Source organism: Bombus terrestris, chromosome 10, assembly GCF_910591885.1.
Source record: "Bombus terrestris chromosome 10, iyBomTerr1.2, whole genome shotgun sequence".
NCBI lineage: Eukaryota > Metazoa > Arthropoda > Insecta > Hymenoptera > Apidae > Bombus > Bombus terrestris.
The window spans coordinates 3,420,677-3,440,047 of NC_063278.1; the positions used below are offsets into that span (position 1 = coordinate 3,420,677).

Below are 19,371 nucleotides of genomic sequence, written 5' to 3' on the forward strand. Positions count from 1 at the left end.
ACGTGTTTTCTGTCTATAGCAAGTTTTAGAAAATTCCTTGGGTTTATTATACGCTCTTAAGAATTACGGAGAAAGCGGGTAGTGGCCTAGCGCGAAAAGCGGAGATTTATCTAACGGAAAATCCGGGGTTTCCCTTAAACAAAGACATCAACTAGCAACATTGGTAGGAGGTTCCGTCCTATCTCATCGCTCATTAATATCGACTAACCAATGGACATCGCAGATCGTTGCCCTCAGCTTACTAACGAAAAATGTGAGCAACGAATCCGTTTTCTTCTCTCAAAAACCACACCCACACCGAGCTTTCCTCCGTAACTGCATGAGAGCAAAGGGTCAGTCTGTTCAATCGCTACTTCTATTACAGCACGAGGGCCTTCATCTATCAGAGTGTCGTATCTCAAAATCTCGTCTACGCCCTTTGTATCATACGTAACGGTGTAACTCGTTAGTGTATTGAGCGTTGAAAATATAAATTTTATAATCGCAGTGTTATACCACATCAACCACCCCTATTATCCTAAGCGAAATAAGGGGATCGATCTATTCGTGGTGTCGATTATTACAACCGCAACGGGAATTTACGACTCCCGTTGACGCGTTTTCTCGCGACCGCATCTGCCCGCGATAGCTCGAAAATACAGTCGCTATTTGAAATCGTATTATACGTAGCGTTTCTGTCGTTGCTACGGTTTAGCGAATGTTCCATGGTCCTCAAAACGACTGTCAGTAAACGAACTGTCCATCGTTCGGAATTAATCAACGTGTCGTAAAAGTGGCGCCAAAAACAATGATTCTACGGAAATTCTACAGAAGGGAAAATGTGCAGGATGCGACGATAAAATTCTCAAGATCAGCCCAACATAAACGAAAGTTCTGAAACGCCGGCACGAACAGGTGTCCGCGGTTTGTGTCGTCGCGACGGTGGGCCGTCCGTGGCGACGTGGCGCGTGCGTATAGCTGGAAAAGCGGTTATATCCAGCAAGAGGACCGCGATCAGGGTTGGACGAAGCACGGGGGGTGAAGCACGCCGCCGGAAAGAAGGGGCGCTGCGAGGAATGAGGGCCAGTGGGCTAGTAGTATTCGCGATAACGTCGCCTCAGTAGATCGTCGGCCGTTGCGCGACTCCTCTCGCCAACCCTCGCGAAATTCCGCGCGAACCTACCCCAAGCTGCGGCTGTCCTTACGCTTCGCAGAGAACGCGGAGCACCGTGAACCGGAAGTTCGAGCCGGAGCAATCGCGAGACACGTGTTTCGCGCGCGGCACCTCGCGAAGCCGAGGATCGTTCGATGGAATTGTGGCGAGTGAGTGGTCGTTCGAAGTTCCTTCTGTAATTCGTTCAGATTCGTGTTGAAATTCGCGTGTTGCGTGCACGTGTGTCTGTCTATCTGTCTGTCTGTTTGCCTGTCTGTGCGTTGCGTTCTTGATTCCGTCGTGAAAGTGTTTAATTGAAATTCGAAAACACTTGCCAAGTTACGAAGTTGCGAAGAAATAGCCGCGCGCGCGCGCCTGTGTCTTCGTGTGTTTGTGCGCGGTGCTGTGAAATCGAAGAAAAATTGCTTCGGTGGCTGTCGTTAATGTCCGCCTGTTAATCGATCGCAGATCTAAGAAGGTGAATCGAAATTGTTGATCGTAAATTAAATTTAAGATGGTTGTTAGAGGAAGGAGAGAGAATTTGCAGACGCGGTATACGAACGTGTTTGTTATATTACGTTGGGGGTTGCCTGGTAATTGGTAGGAGATAGAAGAAGTTGAGTCGAAATTGTCGATTAATCGTAAATTAAATTTAGGGTGGTTTTTGCAGGGGGTAAGAGAATTTGCACGTTTTTGCGTGTCGAAGGATCCCGTTAATTGGTCGCAGATCGAACAAGGCGAATCGAAATCGATCGTAAATTAAATTTAGGCTGGTTTTTAGAGGAACGAGAGAGACAGAGAGTGTGCAAGTTTCTACGGAGGTAGAAGTTTGTAATGAAAATTTAGTTCTTTTGGGGAATTTAAGGTTGGGACGTTGGAGAATTGCAGGTTCCATTGGGGTTTTTATTTGGAGAATAATTACATAATTGATTTAGGAAAGGAACGAAGAAGAGCGGTGGAAAGGGTTGGCAGTATCCCCTAGCGGGAGAGGCCAAGGTTCCACCCTTCTTGATAAGAAAGATCTACTTTTTCGCGCGCTACTCCAGATAAGATTCGATTATTAATCGCTTGATTGGTAACGCGAGAACTTTTCTTTGAAAAAAGTTTCATTGTTCCATGAAATATAATTATACAGTTTTTTTCTTTCTCACCGAAGAAAATTCTATTTGAGAAATTTGTATTCTTCCATAGAGTATCGAATATCTTTGCGTTCTATAATCTGTGCAGGTAATTTTCTAAAGTATGCCTTAAAATATCCAAATGGTGAAATACATTCGTTTCGATTTACAGATACGCGTATTAGGTGTCCTGGAAAATATTATGCAAATACAGCTTGCACGAATCTCTTGGAAATGAAAGAATCGTCCTATCAAAGTAAAATTTAGTTTGCTATTATAAAAGATCATCTTTCGCTCCTTAAACATACAGCTATACCACGAACATGTGTTCAATTTTACTATCAATAAAATATTGATTTTGTTCTTAATGCTCAATCCAACCGTAAGAAATCTCTCGTTATCTTTCGTACCTTCCCTTCAGAAATTTGTCTACGCCTCTATTTCTCTTCTCCCTCTTTGCGTTATAGCAGCGCATTACACAAAATCCCACTTTTGTCACAAAGCTCTAGCTATCCAGCTGCCACTCGTCTATTAATAAATCGTCAAACACTTGTAATCGTCGTTTGCTCGCGTTAACGAAGGTTTCCTTGTCGGCTTTCCAGCAGCACAACTGTTACGATTTAATTTGAATTGCCCTGCGGGCGACCGATTGCACCGGGTCGAGATATCGGGTTATCTCGAGCCACAAGGCTCGAGAGTTTTTCGTCCTGCTACTCGTGAATATTCAAACTGCACATTGCCCGCTAATAAATTAATCCGACCGAGCTGTGCCTCGTTTCTCTGCCGAGATGATAATAAATTGAACTCGTTTATTCTCATCCGTAACACAAAACCGCCCAGAGAAAATTGCACAGATGCACGTCATTCCGGACGAGAATGAGCATTGTTACAACGTTGGGTTTCGTGTTTTTCGTACGCTAGGAAACGAACTGCGATGCTTCCCGATCGATCGTTCGATCGTGAAAGTCGAACGTTCGAATTATTATATTTCTACGAATCATCGTGACCCTTTAAATTACCTTTGCGATAGATAGATCTCGATGATGTTCATATGCCTATCATTTTCTTCGCTTCGATTAGAGTCGAGTAAAATAAAAGAACACCGATATATTCGATAAATTTAGAAAACGAGCGAAAAATCTGTCGGAGAAGGTGTTTTACGTTCGTGAGTCTTCGAATTTCATTTTAGATTTTCGACGTCTTTTCGAACGTAAGCGGATTAGATACCACGTTAATTCCGAGACAAACGTCCATGCGTTTGATAGATGAAGCAGAAGAATGGAAACTACGTGGAAAAAGAATTTTCTTTTAGATTCTCCGCCAATTTCGTTTTTCTTTTTCGCAAAGAATCATGTTCTTCGGCCTGGTACAATCAATAACGGGCCGCCCTGTATAACCACGTAGGTCGGCTGATGCTGCCGAGAGTCTGCTCGTGGCAATGAAGGATAACCCTTTCTGCGGATGGATCTATGGCTTTTCCGGCCAGGAATCGGGAAACGTCGGGTTGATAGCACGCTGCCAACGAACGTTCTCGCCGCGTGCATCGATAGAACCGAAAATTTCCCCGTCCAGACAACGTTTTGCTCTTTTAACCGGTCGATATCGATTTCGTTTTTCCGCAAGTATTGACGTCAATTCGCTTCCACGTAAGCCGATTACACGGAAATCGATGGAGGTGCGCTGCTTTAATAACTCGTACACATCTTTACAACAGCCATAATTACGAGAGATGCATCGTGATCGCCAAGAACGATTCGATAGAATAGAAAAATTGTTTAGAAGAATATGGCGATTAGGTATGAACAATTAATTGAGAGAAACTAGAAATATAAGAAGAATCTTTGATTGCACGAATCAAGATGTATAGAAACCTGGAGAGAGAGGGAAAATAAACTGGTCAGTTTCGAAATTTATTTCTGATAAAAATCGACATATATATGGTATCGAAGTAAATTTCGATATTTTATAGTGATAAACGCAAAACATTATTTTATGAAGATTGACAGTGGACTGGCTTACGCCACTATCATCTCGAATTTTAACTTTCTTTCGATCTCTGATCGATGAATCTCGTAGATTTTGATTCTCGAAACGAATCTGTAAATTGCTATGTTTCCGGCACAGTATCGTACATCATCGCTGCATACATACGTCATACTGTCGCCGTCGCGTGTTTTACCAAACCGTTTCGCTTTCGTACGAGAAACAAAACGTGATTCTTCGGTTCTTTCTACGCTCTCCTCAGAAACGTACGTTCCATCGCGTCCTACGGTCAACTTTCCCGCTGGTTGCATAGTTTTCGAAACAAATTAAAAGCGAGAAAAGGTGCGTTTTGGGTGTCGTTTCTCACTGAAATCTTCCTCACAGGGGATAGGTGCTACGAAAGGAACGATGTTTCTTAGCATCGATTTCTCGCGATATGATCGTAGGTTTGAAAACCCAAGTTCATTGAGAAACAAAAGAAGAAAGTGTGTTCATTGGCCTGCGATAAAAATGTATTACGAGCTCATCGATAGTAACAGAATTTTAAATTTTTAAACAAGTCGAAAATGCCTCTTTCGCGATTAGGTGATTTTGAACGGGTCGTCGGGTTTGCGTCAAGAAAGGCACCCGTTGATGGAAATAAATTTATCGCCAAGTACGATTCTACGTTCTAACGCTACAAAGCGGTAGAACCTGTGACAAAAATGAACCTTCTTGCGCTATAAATCATCGGTTACAGAGTGTAATTTATTTCAAATGCTTTGGCAGATTCTTTGATTACAAGGTAAACGTTTCCACGAAATTTGCGTCCTAGAAACCAAGTTCGACGTAGGAATATCCACGAGTGGTATGTTACAAGTACGTATACCGGAAATCTACGAGACATTGAAGTAATAAAATAGTTTGCCAGTAGCCTCGTTCAAGACTATAGATGAGCTATATCGCGAAACAAGCTGAGAACGAGGAAAATGATCGATCAAGTTTGGCGAGACCTAGGCAAGTTGATACAGGGGCGCGTTGATCCGGAGAATAATTATTTCGACACTGCGTATACCACTGGATGAAAATGAAATGTACACACTGTGTGGCAGTAAGTATTCGATAAGCGCAATTCGACATAATCGAGTACATGGTACAGGCAGTGTATCGAGATAATTTCTATCAGTATCAACCTGGGCCTGTATCAATTTGCCCCGGTAACCTACTCGTTGAATATTCTCGTTTCGCTTGAATGCGAGCTACTTGTAGCGATATGGCGCTTCGTACGTAACTTTGTTTCGTAAAACGCCGCGGCGAAACCAAAGGGAATTTTCCTTTTACACCCGAAACGCGTCAAGTCCGTTGTTGCTATTGTGTCGCGAGTGAGACCTCGGCGAAGTTTACGCGAAACGACTAGACAGTGGCGTTGTCAGCAACGACGGAATAATTCTCGTTCGTAATAGGTTTCGAATTTCGGGAAAACGATCTGTCTCGTTGCAAGACCATCGAAACCCGTGCCTTTCGTAGCACCAGACCCCCGCGTATCGACAAATTTCGTTCTAACGTCGCGCATTTCAATTACGAGAGACAATTCGTTGGCTACAATTTTACAAAGATCGTAGGAGAAATGGAGCGATCTCGACGAAACGACTGGACGTAAATATTTCAACGAGTTGGAAAGTGAGTTCTCTGGCAAACGGTTGGATGTGTTTGACGGATCGATAGACTAGCAAAAGGAGGACTCGACGATGAAAGTTTGGTCGGTCAGAGCGACATTGTCACACCGGCGACGATCAGAGCCGCGCGATCGGAAAATGGAAACGGGAATCAATCGCGTTTTCGCGAGTAGTTCCACTACGAGCAAGCTTGTTGTCTCTGATGACTTGCTGCTATCCTATTTGAATTTATATTGGTGGCTCGGTATTCGATCCACGCGAAGTTTGTGCAAAAGCAAACGATACGACGTCGTATCGTGACAACACGATTCTGCGCCAATTTATTCGACTGCACGCTCGATTACGCGTATTCGGAAGTGTTGCTGCAACTAGATGCCCGTCAATTAACTCGTCGAGAACTAGCGTTAACGCGACATTTAACCCGCAATTAACGATGGAACCTGCTTTAGTTTACCTGGCAGCGATACCTATACGAGCGATGTTTATCTTGTTGAAAAGAGTTCCGCTGTTTTATTGCATCAGGCATATTTTAAATCGAATCGAAATACTGTTTAGCCGAGTATGTTTGATAATTATGAGATACGTATCCCATAAATAGGTGACCAAATTTTTGCATAGCTCAGGTTGCATAAATATTTAGATAGGACGTTGTTCCGTAGGTTCCAAGAAATTACGAAAATACAATCATCTTTTATCGGCAACATGATCGAAAAATTTGGAAGAATGCAGTCAAGGTGCGAAGAGAGCAGAGGGCAAATTTGGAAATCATTAACTTCACATAATCGTAACTTGGTAACAAATGGATGAAATTTCAAAATTCAAACGCTATTTTGTAGATAGAGGTGGATATTTGTATCGTACGTTGGAAATAATTGGCGAAAATATTTTTTAACGTTTCTAGAAAGTGATCAATTTCGATAACAAGTATCCTTTTGTTTATCCGATGATAAGCTTCACGCTTGAGAGTAAAATAATATGAGAGGCAGATGTGAGATAATGCGGGATTTTGTTTTGTTTGTTAATATTAATTGTTTAATATCATTACAGTCGCAGATAATAGAGCGATACAACAAAATATGTCAGTTTACCTTAGTGATATTATGCAGTGTAACGATGATATCATAGTATTAATTGGATCGAATTCACGTGACATATTAATCAACTATTTATAATTTAAAAGTAAAATACATATCGATGATAATTGCGTATCGACAATGAAATAAATAGATGACACATTTCATGCGAAAATGCAAACTGTCGATTAAAAAGAAAATGATATTTCAAAGAAGGGAACGTTGCCAGAAGAAAGAAACACCAGCTACATGGAACTCGTTGTACAAGAGTCTTAATTTTATTGTAATTTCTGATACTCTTAGTATCTTTTCCCATGATATATCGCCTCTGTTCTCTTTTCGAAGACAATTAACCTTCTCTTCTGATTACTATCCACTTCGATTCGCTACTACGCTCTGCAGACGAAAAATATATCAAAGTTGAAGACGACGTAATCTGAACGAAAAAAAACGACGAATTTATATGGAAAAAGATTGATAAATTACATGGAAGATGATTTATTTAAATTCCTATAAATTCATACTCGTATTTACATTATTATACATAGAGAGCATAGACATACGAGCACAATAATGCTCGCTATATTACGAATTAGTATAGAAAACGAATATATAGAAACTGAATAAAGTACAACAGCGTGAAAAGCAATGAAATTTCCTTAATACTTTACGCAATTATCAAAAGAACGGTCGACTGTTAACGTTAAATTAAACAGTCCAAGTAATTGAAATGTTGCACTTTGCTTGAAATCTCTCCTTCCTCTCCATTTACGCTAGAACCTCGATAATTCGACGAAAACCAGGTCGAAAATGCACGCAATTAACGAAATCATCGATCAAACCTTTCGCTTGTTGTTAGAAAATCTAGCTGAAATGCTTGTTTCGTAATAACTCTTCGTTCGTTCCGAAAATAAAATGACGAAATGGCGCCTACATTTCAATATTCCCTCTATCTCTCCATGCTACGCGCGTAAATTTCTGCACCGTCAAATCTCCCATAAAAGGCGCGACGATCGGCTAATAGTAATTCATAAATAAATGTGCATCGAGGTTCTACCTGTTACGATCGAACCAATATCACGATCAACTTGAAAACCAAAGCAATCACCATCCGCGGAGAATGGTGATCCAAGAAGAATCCATCGATTTTCATAAATTTATTCAAAAGCTAAAGATAGAGACGACGTTCAAAATTCACGGAGACTAACGAAAGAAAACAAACATCCCTCTAGAGAAATCAGCACGTGCACGATCCGATGGATTAGCCAAAGAAGACGGAGAAGCAGGAAGACGCGGTCGTAGATGCCAGCGGTGTCGTGCAGCAAGTAGACGCAAGAAATTCCTAGATCGGCCGTTTTCAGCGATGACCGGCTCGTCGACGCCAACGACCGGTCGCGCGGATCCTTACGAGGCCGTGGTCGATACCTGCTACGAGAACCTTCTGCTGATCGCCAACGGCAGCGGCGTGCTCTGCGAAAGTTCCCGATTCGCCGCGCCTGGAGCACTCAACGACACCGATTTCGACGGTGAACCGGTGAATGGAACAGGTCTGGACGTCGATGTCAATTTGAATAATTGGTGGGCTATGTTAGCCCTGATCTTGGTCCTGGGCACCGCTGCTGGCAATATTTTGGTCTGCCTGGCTATCGCCAGGGAAAGGCGGCTTCAAAACGTCACCAATTACTTCCTGATGAGCCTGGCGATCACGGATCTGTTGGTCGCTGTGCTCGTGATGCCTCTTGGGATTCTTACGTTGGTCAGAGGTAAGCGTTCGGTTGCATGAGAAACTAGCGTGTGGCTGCGAGAAGTAGCCGGCACACTATTGTCTTATCTATCGGTGTAGTTAGTACTAATTAATTAGCTTCGGGTATATCGTTTAATCGTCGCGTGATTCTCGAAAATTTCAGCAAACTTTCAAAGTGAAACGTACAGTTTGGTAGAAAAAGGAAAAGAAAATAAGAACTGGCTTCATTGGAGCAGAAGAGCGTGCATTAGTACGTTTTATAGTCACCGTGTATACGCTGTTGAACGACCGATGTGCAAAATTGAGTTCTACTTGATAATATGAAAGTTAAAGCGCGTGTAAACTGTTGGCTCTTTGTTAAAAAGATAGTTTAATACTTTTGTATAGCGAACGACGACCAATGTATTTCAAAAAACGCGTACAAGATTCCATTGAAAATCGTGTACCTGGAAAATATCGAACTCTGTTTGTTCGAGTTTCAATGGTGCGGTCTTATCGACGATGCAAAAGTAGCTCTAGATGAATATATTTTCTAGATTACTCGAAAGCTTTCTAAAAGTTTGAAACTTTTCGTGCACAGTTCTAAATTGAAAGCTCCTCTAATTGAAAAAATAATTATGATTTCTTGCCAGTCTGTTCCCATCTAGGTCGTCCGAATAATTTAGAATTAGAATATCTAATGTACGAACATTTTGTTTGGATTAGCTGCTGGAAATGTTCGATTCGTGGAACTTTCACGATCTGCATAATATCGTAATTAAGTGAAATTTAATCCAACGGCGAGTGTAACTCGCAAATTCCTGAAATATTCCACTCACGTTTCTACTGCAATGCAGCCATTTTTCTTGCGTTCTGAGAACATTCGACGAGATATCGAAATCTTAAAAATATCGCTCTACGGAGATGGCCCCGTGTCCGAATATTAATGCGAGTATCTGTGTACGTGCATAACGCCTCTGACGCGATCGAATCGTTTCGCCTCTCATCTTTACACTTGGCGAATCTGGGTAAATTGAAACAGAGAGAAAGACACCGACGAGTAACGATTTAAAGTTCATTTTTATAGACAGCTCGGCTGGAAGCTTGTTCTTTTGTTTCTTTCCCTTTGTTCCTTTCTTCCTTCCCTTTTCGTTCTATATATTTTTTTTCCAGATAAATTGAAAGTGCAGGTGTAGGATAATTGAAAAATGTCAGGCTGTCGAAAATAATTTTAATTAACGGAAGAATGCGCAGGAGGATGCAGAGACGTGGTTAACGATGTTGAACGAGTTTTATGCGGAATAATTGGATCCCTCTGATTTATAGCGTCGAATAGAAGTAACATTCTACGTAAAATTGTTTGTAGAGCATTTCTCCTCTGATTTTCTTGCTTGCCCTTTATTTTCCGCTTTCGTTTCATCCTGTTATCGTTACATTTAGAAGCTATAATTATATAAATCAACTTTTAACTCTCGTACATACGGTACCTACTTGCACGTCTTACTACTCGTTCGTCCTCGATAGATATCGACGTATAAACTCACAGTATGCTACACGTAATCGATGGCTTTGACAGCCAGGCAACTGTTAGGTCCAGATCTTTGACAAAGTTTTACACAGCAAGTCTGTTGTTAGACAGGACAATGTGGGCGAAACTTGGAATCCGGAAACGCTGACCAATTTTCACTTGTCACTGATTTCTTGGCTATTTGCTAGCTTCGCTACTATCTCTTGCTCTGTTACGTCACGTTTTAGGATGACGCGTACATGAATATCGGAGTTAAATGATACACATTGACGTCAATGAATGTTAATTTTCATTAATGAAATTTAAATATTAAAGACAGCGTCGATTATGCTTAAATAATGATGTCAAATACGACGAACGAATCTAATTTTCGCAGAATATAACACACTGTTAATTAGTTTTAGAACTTTAAAAGCTAGTATTATTTTAGATGAAGTAACGATTTCTACGTGTTTCGGACTAGGATTATTATTAAATTTGCAATACAACGATAATGTTAAATCCGATTAAATAACCAAGATCGATGATATTTGCAAAGTTTAAAATTAATTCCAACATAAAACTATGGTTTAAAATATCTTTATTTCGCTGTAAAATATTGCTGTCGATAAATATAGATTGGTAAATGCACATTTAACAAGAAATTCATAAATTCTTAACAATATATTGGTGAATATATAAATGTGAATTTGTTTGCATTTTGTAAGCGAAATATATTTTGCATAATGCTATGAAGAATTACAATGGCATCCGTACTATCTTTTGCAATAAATAACATGTTTTCATATTATCTATGAATCATAAATCTTGTACGATACGGAATTCGTATAGCGTAGAATTTATGCTTTGCGCCATGCATTACAATAAAAATATAAAAAATATATATATGCGAAAATAAAAAAATATTTGACAGAGAATATTGCACGAATGTTTAACAATTTATAAAGTAATTAGTATACTGTAATAACGCAATGAAAATAGAAATTTTACAGAAGCAAATTTTGTCCCAATCTTATCATCCAAAAAATATTCTTCTATCATTAGCAAAATTTTGTTCAAAATGTACACATACTTAAGCATGTACATAAATGTTGTATACGTAAAACAGGTTCTTTTGACTATTCCTTAGCAAAATCTCATGCATATCTTTTATACTATGAGTAACAATAACAAAGAATAACAACATTTGAATATAAGACACGTGTTCAAGACACGTGTTCCAGCTGAGTAAAACTTGCAATTAATATTAAATATTAAATTAAATTAAATAACGTTAAATTTATCTTTCAGACAATTTTAACAATTCTTCTAACCTTCTAATAGATCGATTGGTTCTATTGAAAAGTAATGCGACGTACACGTATGCGACTCTACAACGAAAACTTGTACAAGCAGAGAAAGTGGAAAAATTACTCGCACGTTTCACCAATTATCTGTCAATGCACAGGTTGCAGCTGGCGACGAATCTCCTGGTTTTTACTTTCGAGAGTAGATAATTCCACGCTTTTAAACGGTATTAGACCTCATTTTCCTTACGGCCAATCGCGCCGACAATTATACTTCTCTCGCGATCCTTTCTGGAGAGCTGATCCATTATGCATAAGAAAGCCCGCTGAGCGAAAAACGGCCTTCGGTTTTTCCACCTATCACGCGAGAAAAGCGATCACCTGTGAGCTAACTATCCTCGAATTGCTTGCAAACTGATGTTTAGAGTTTGCATCTGGGGACCAAGCACGCTGGAATTTATTCTTTCGATCTTCCTCGAGGAGAACAGTTGCTTCTAAACGAGGTGTATCGCGCAACTGGGACAAACTTATGGCTTTAACTCTCCGCAGGTAAACGTATCTTTTTGTACTCTGCGAGCCGAGTCATTTTTGTCTAATTTTTGTACCATGTTAGGTCGTTAAAAAAATCTGAAAAATTTCTCCGATATTCGTCGATGTTCCTAACACTCGCGTTGTACAGGGTGCAGCTGAATAACACGTATTAGGTTGTCGGGAAAGTGTCTTTCTTTCGCAAACGTGTTTTCTCCAACAGTGCAACTTCGTACAAACGTGAAACCAAGTCTGTGAAATGTCACAAAATGGAAGAAAATGGATCGTACGAAAATAATATAAAACAAAAGACATTGTGCGTCTATTATTTCCTCATAAAACGAAAGAAACTTTTAGGACAAGCTAACACAAGCTTGTACAGGGCGTAAGTATTCTTTGTGAAAAAATAAGAAAATACGAATTAATAAAATTTTGTTCGTACGATGTTTCCTTTTCGTGGCAAACAAGTTTGAAAATTCATCGAGTATACTTGAACGTGGCTAGTTCTGGACACAGCTGGAGTACGTAATCGACAGGACGTTATTCCACGCGTGAGAGCAAGTCGAAAATCGTAGAATGAAATTTGTTTGCGTTTGCGCTTCGTTTCCGAGACAAATAGATTTGAAAATGCATCTTCCAGTGGAAAAATTTTATTCGCACTTTCCACTTATTTCTGCATGTAGAGTAGCCTCCTATCGATCGATCGCTCGTATCCAGTGGCCAAGTTTGAACATACTTGACGAATTCTTAAACTTGATTTTCTTGAAAACGAGCCGTCGTATGCTACTCGGCAAACATAGTCACACAACTTTCGCAAAATTTCAAATTTGCTTTTATCTCATACAAGATCTACGTCATGTTTCTACTTTTATCATGTAAAACGATATTATTTATAATTTCGTCGGTTTTTTCACGGAGGATAGTTACGTTAAGATGGCCTGTATTTAGCATTGCCAGAAATGTACACGTTAAAAAGCCTTTGAAGCTTACACGCTTTTAGTTGTACCACTATCAATACCAAGCAGTGATAGAGCAAAATTTTATCCCACATTTTCTTATCCTTCCACGAAGGATTTTTCGCTTCTATTCTTCTTCTATTCTTTTGTTCTATTGCTACAAAATAGATGCCACGTAGTTCAATAAAATAATATAAAACAAAAATTATCGCGCGTCTATCATTTCCTCCTAAACCGAAGGATGCTCTTAAAGAACAAAGAAACAACCTGCTACATAAGATTTTTCACTAAATTAACGTACTGTCAGCCATAATCGTGCGACTTGGAGACTCCGCGAGGATAAACATCGCAACTGTTCCAACAAACGCGAAATAATCAAAGTGACTTGCGTCCGAATAGACCGAGCGGTAACTACAATCGTTGCAAGCTGCTACGATCAATTTCTAAATGCACGGTTTCGATTTCGTCGTTCTCCCTCGCAAATTGCAACCACAAACGATTCGACTGGGAGCCATTAATTGTCCAACGATCGGAGAAGCTCGGATCGCGGGGCAGGTCGATTAAAGTCGGATAAGAAAACGGTGGTTGCGATGGGGATCGCGTTTTCGGCGTGGAAAACAGCAAGGAACGTGAGACGAACGGGCACATCCGTCCAGCTTGGCCGAAATTGCCGTACACGTTCGGGGAGAGTAATGCCAGCGGAATTGTCGGAAACGTAAGTGGCCAATTTGTAGCACCCTCGATCCCCCGAGTCGCCATTTTTCACTCACTTGCCAGCTTGTTTCGACTGAATGTTTTAACAATGCCCCGCATACGTATCTCGTTCTCAGTTTCTGCACGGTTTTGGATACAAACGTCTGACGATCGATCGTCGTCAGGCGGATCGTTCTTACAAGAAATGGTAGCTTAAATCGGAGTAGCTAACGATTGGGCGATACGCGTTATTCGTTTAAATCGCGATAACAATTATTAGCTCGTTCTGAATATTTCCATCGTTTTATCATTTCAACGAAAAAGGGATTTTTCTCCTTTTTTTCTTTCCTATAGAGTCACAGTTAGATTTAGAAATATGGTTCGAGTAATATTCTCTTATTTATGTGTTTACTGTTAATTTGCGCTTGATATCCTTTCGATCGATTTTTAATTTATTCAACATACGCGTAATGGCTATTGCGTAAATTTTCTTCCTCAGCGTTTATTCAGTTTTCACTCTCACTGTATTTGGAATTTTGAGTGGCCGTTCGTTTATGGCACATTTTCAGACCCATTCCTTTCTTTAGGAAATTCTGAATTACATGTCCTCCCCGAGCTGCAAACCTAATGACTCACAGGTCGGATAAAAAGCTCCGAGAAAAGACCAGCCGGAAGGGCACGATGGATAGACGAAACCTAACGGTTGGTAGGGAGAGTAACGTAAGAGGACAGTTCATCATCAGACATCGTACCATGCGGGTGAAATTCTTCTCACCCTCGACAAGATCTTACCACCGCCGTCTTCATAACGTCACATTTTACTTTTGTACAACAAATAACTTTTATACAGTGCAAATGCAGAGCTAGATTACTATAACACTCGATCTATTAAACCTCCTGCACCTTGAGTATCAATTCATTCGAGGTGCGCGATATCGGTTTGACCTGACCGGTTGCTCTTTAGTCGAGAATTCGCAACACACTGTGTATATATAATAGTATATAGATCATTTTGAAACATTGACAATGGAATTATGGAATCTTGGCGAAATCGACGCTTGAAAATGATTAGGAAAAGAGCAAAGATTCTGCGAGTTTCATCGATCAGAGTTCGGACCGAAGCTACTTGCAACATCTAGCGAAACGTCTGTAAGTGGAATTGGCGCGTACGTAGTCAGACACGCCATTCTCCTGCCTTCTCGTTTCTTCTCGTCGAACATTACCAAACCTCTTGCAGTCGCATAATACCGCTTACACATTGCTACTGCTCGTATTACGTGATTATGTAAGCTGTTTTTTCAATCTATTAATTACACGAGAATTCGGAGCAATCTCGAATTAATTTGTAACTATTGGCAACTAAGCGATTGCGGATTTTGTCAATAGCACCTAATGACAAAACCCGCAATTACTTAGCTGCCAACCCAATAATTGAAAAGTAGAAAATTTAATTCTTCGTAAATTTGTATAAAATTCGCCCACGATCAACTTTAGAAACGAATGATAAAAATGATGAAAAATTCGCGTCACAAATTTTTGCTTTAAAAAATGAAACTTTATTTCTAAATTACTATAATTCGCCCACGTGAACTTTAGAATCGAATAATAAAAATGATGAAAAATTCGCGTCACAAATTTTTGCTTTAAAAAATGAAACTTTATTTCTAAATTACTATAATTCGCCCACGTGAACTTTAGAATCGAATAATAAAAATGATGAAAAATTCGCGTCACAAATTTTTGCTTAACGAATGAAACTGTACCTCTAAATTACTATAATAATCGTGATTTTCATCTTTCCGTATAATTTCGATCGTAACTCTCTCGTTAACCGTTTGAACGTTGGGAACGCACTTGGCGCGATATATTTAAGAAGAATTTCTTTCATTCTCGTCTGCTTTGCCAGAAAATCAGCCGTGCCACGGAATACGTCGCAGACTGTCCGATTCCATTAATTTTTAACATGGCGTTTGTTTCGACGCTGTCGTATTTTATACGTCGACTAACCGTCCAATAGATTTAGCAGCACGACACGCCGTGTTACAGCGTTTTAAAACATTTCCAAGGAATAATGTCTTGGAGCATCGTTGCGCGTTCTGAGCAATTTTCGCCCTTCTATATCTCGACAACGATTCTCTTATCGTCGCCGGGAGAAATCTATAGACAGAGACGAAGCTCGTAAAATTGCGGCGAAAGGCAGAGAGAAGAAGAAAGCGGACGTTCGAAGCTAAAGTTAATTCGTATACCGCGGATTTTTATACAAATCCATATTTTTATGGATATTATTGAAATATGTATAATTTTGTATGCTAGACTAAATTGGCCGCGTAGTAGTGACACACGTATGTGAATATGAGTGTGCGGAAGTATGTGTGTACACAGCGTCTCGAAAAGCAGACGAATGTAACAGTTCCATTGGCAGTGTGGTATGGAAGATGGTGAGACGAAGGGAGTGCCGAGATGCGTGCAAATGTACATCGACGAAGATCCTGGAAATCGTTTATCAAATAAATCTAAGACTATTTTGATAGGAATTCTAAGTGTAACCTTAGTGTTCCTTTACTTTTATTTCGGCGATTAAGATTCACGATTCTCAACTGATATAAAGCAAGGAAACATAGAACCGAAGCAGGCATTTGTCGCATTAGTTGAATATTACGTCACAAATAAATCAATAAAGAAACGATGGCGAACATACTTTCCGGAACGTGTGAAAATGTAATGAAAAACGCGATCTACGTTGGAGTTCGCACAGCGTCTATAGGCGGACATCTTCCTGATATTATTTCCCACGAGACAATTTCCAAGTATCGATAAATTGCTTTTTACGTAAATTGGTTCCTCGTTATGATAAGCATTCGCAGGTGGTGGAGAAACGATGGTCGAACGTAAGTTCGTGCTGATAATGAAAATATCTTTTCTATTCGTTTGCATTCTGTTTACGCGGCCAGTGTAACTTAGTTATTGACTCGATCCATGTATATCGTCGGTGTTGTATTACGACGGCAAGTTCGACTCTTCGTATCAGGCCGAGAGATCAAATTACCATGACGAGTCAGACTCGTCATTTCAGGCCAAGAGATTACAAATTCAAAGAAAGATCCAATCAGAGAGCAATAGAACCCCTGCCACTCTGCCTCGCTCGTTCAATCTCGTCAGTTGAATTGGATCGAGCGCAGAACCTTGCGTCGATCGAACGACAGAGCCGTCAGACTGGAACGCAAAGTCGCGGTCGCGTTGAATCATCCAACGATGACAATAAAATATTCGCGGGGAATTCGCGGTGCGCCAAGTCACGAGAAACCTGTCTTTGTCCGCATTCCGACGGCTGCTCCGTTCGCTTCGCACGTGCTTCGTTTCGGCTCTGAAACATCGAACGAGAAGAAAAACAACAGCTTCAGCCGGAGCATTTATGATCGTCGCGTTTTCACGTATCGCGTCTCAGCTTTCACAAGACGGAGATGTTGCGAAAGAAGCCAGGACGATTGGTCGCGCGTTTCGACCAGCTGCTGCATCGCGCGAACGTTGGAAACGAGAATGAGTTAGGTGGAAAATGCGAGTTTGCGGATACAGCAGCGCCTGTAACGAGTACGATGAGAAATATTCGTTCGATTATCTATTCCCAGAGCGTTAAATTTGATGCGTCCATTGTAATAATGTACGTTAGCCTACGGCAAATTAATCTCTGTTGCGTTATGCGAGGATGTGGAACACGCAATTCGTAATATAATACGGAAGCTCTAAACAAATTGAATCGGCTCGTAAATCCGACTTATGCTTGTAACCGTGTTGGACGATTATGCCATGTATCAAATTAATGAAATGCAACTGATTGCGTGGCTAATAAATAATGATGGTCGTACGTGCAAAGCTTGGCAGTTCGCTAATTGTTTATCGTAGCATGGAAATTAACCGCTCGCGAGAAACTGCGAGGTCTACGCGAAGATAATCGGTAGAAATTGGCTGCGAATTTTTTCCTTCAAATTCGCGACTCATCTTTTTCCTTAATTCGTTCGACACGTGCTATCACTGCGCGTCAGAAATATTTTTTCTACGTTATCATTTAAAAAGTGCAATCTCGATAGAGAATCATCTTATCTACTAAATATTAAACGAAGTACTGTGCTTTCCTATGTGTACGTCTTTCTGCACGTTCTCTGCATTCTATGCATTGTTCAACATCGGATTCCCTATAATTGCGTGAAAATCTTTGCGATATATCTTATAAACGTGCCAATCCTTATTTAAGGATCTTGGTCCGAGATGGATGAAAAATACCAAAAATGTGCTACGTAACATGGAACTCCTTTCGTAAGAAGGTAGTAAATCGATAAATAAACAAATATTCTACCATTATGTATTTTTTAAAGACCAGCGATTTCGACTTGGTAGAAGTGGCTTTGCGTTAACTGTCGTTAACAGTAGTTCTATCGTTAACTACCAATTGTTTAAGGCAATTATTTTCTAGACAATTGTTCGCGATACGTCCGACTTTCCCTACAACATTTTGTCTCGACAGTTACGTTTCAACGATAAAAGTCACGTTCGTTTGGCACGATAAAACCACGAAAAATAGCCTAGCGAGGGAAGTCGGACAGATTCTTTTCACGCGATAAAAATTAGATTTCGGGCGTAGAAATTGTTGGCATTCCCGACGAATTTCAATTTGAAAGCTGACAGGATGTCGGGTGAAAGTGTCGGGTCTCGGTATCTCGCGCGAACATTCTGTGTATCCTGGCCAAACTATCGCGTCCGTCGCGGACGACAGGAAACACGAGGGTGCACGGTTAATTGTAAATCGAACAACGACATGCCAGCCATGTACAATGTACCGAATATATTACCGGTGATTTTGATATTAGCACGGCCGTCTCGTCGACCTGTTGTTTTGCTAATTTATGCTGTAATTGATGACGACGGAACGACGCGAACCGACCGAGGGACAACTTGCCTGGAAATTGAATCCAGCTCTGCACGTAGTAAATGAAATAATATTTTTCTCTGTCTGCTTGCAGGAACTCGTATATCTCGTTTACGAGCTTATTGTTTCACCTGTTTCCTACCACTTTCATATTGCTCTCTAAAAACCTATTACTTTCGATGAGTTGGGGGATGACTTTCATCGGATACGTTCTTTAGTTATCATGGTACAGGCTCGAGTATCGTTTTCAGAATACACGTAATAACGAAATAGGATTAAATTATCCTTCGTGATGATATCGCTTTAACGAGACCGAGCATTGTAAATATTTCATTGCTATTTTAATTTAAAGTCCTGAAATTAATAGCAATCGCTAAAAGCATATTGATTCGTGGTAATTTAAATAGAACGATCCAGTAAGGAATGTTCATCGTGCAATTCAATTTTAACTGGAATATAATAAGTAGATTAAGGGACGATGATGTACAGATCATTAGCGTAAAGCATCGTGCTGTACAGCGTGAAGGTTTGATAAATTAGAGATTTTTACGCGTTTAGGCGAAATTTTAAATGGCAAAAATACGCAGGACGTACGTACGGTTTTTACCTTTCCTGTTGTACTGTCAAAAACATGAATTTGCGATAAGAAATATTTCTCTTATCACTTCGAAGCTTCTTCCAAGCATAATTTCTCTTCGCGTAAGTCTTAATCGATTCTTGTACTTTACGTCGTAACGGGTAAACGATGTAACGATGTCATTTGTGCGGAAACTTC

The 19,371-nt window shown here is 40.2% G+C and overlaps 1 protein-coding gene and 1 long non-coding RNA gene across 3 annotated transcripts in view; one reads left to right on the forward strand and one right to left on the reverse strand.

Annotated features, from left to right (window-relative positions):
- Nucleotides 1-1,048: 1,048 nt before the first annotated feature.
- The window catches only part of LOC100645334 (5-hydroxytryptamine receptor 1A), a 116,019-nt gene continuing 97,696 nt past the window's right edge, over nt 1,049-19,371 (forward strand). Inside the window, exons 1-2 of one of the 2 annotated variants that reach the window (XM_048409481.1) lie at nt 1,049-1,610; nt 8,194-8,724. In XM_048409481.1, the coding sequence (XP_048265438.1) occupies nt 8,325-8,724 (400 nt within the window). In that variant the 5' untranslated portion in view covers nt 1,049-1,610; nt 8,194-8,324. The remainder of the gene's footprint in view (nt 1,611-8,193; nt 8,725-19,371) is intronic. The other variant, XM_048409480.1, reaches the window with a different exon arrangement.
- Nucleotides 9,901-10,400, reverse strand: LOC110119606. Its single transcript, XR_002308084.2, has 2 exons — nt 10,176-10,400; nt 9,901-10,105 (listed from the first exon to the last, which is right to left on the reverse strand). It is a non-coding gene; the product is annotated as an uncharacterized LOC110119606 (long non-coding RNA).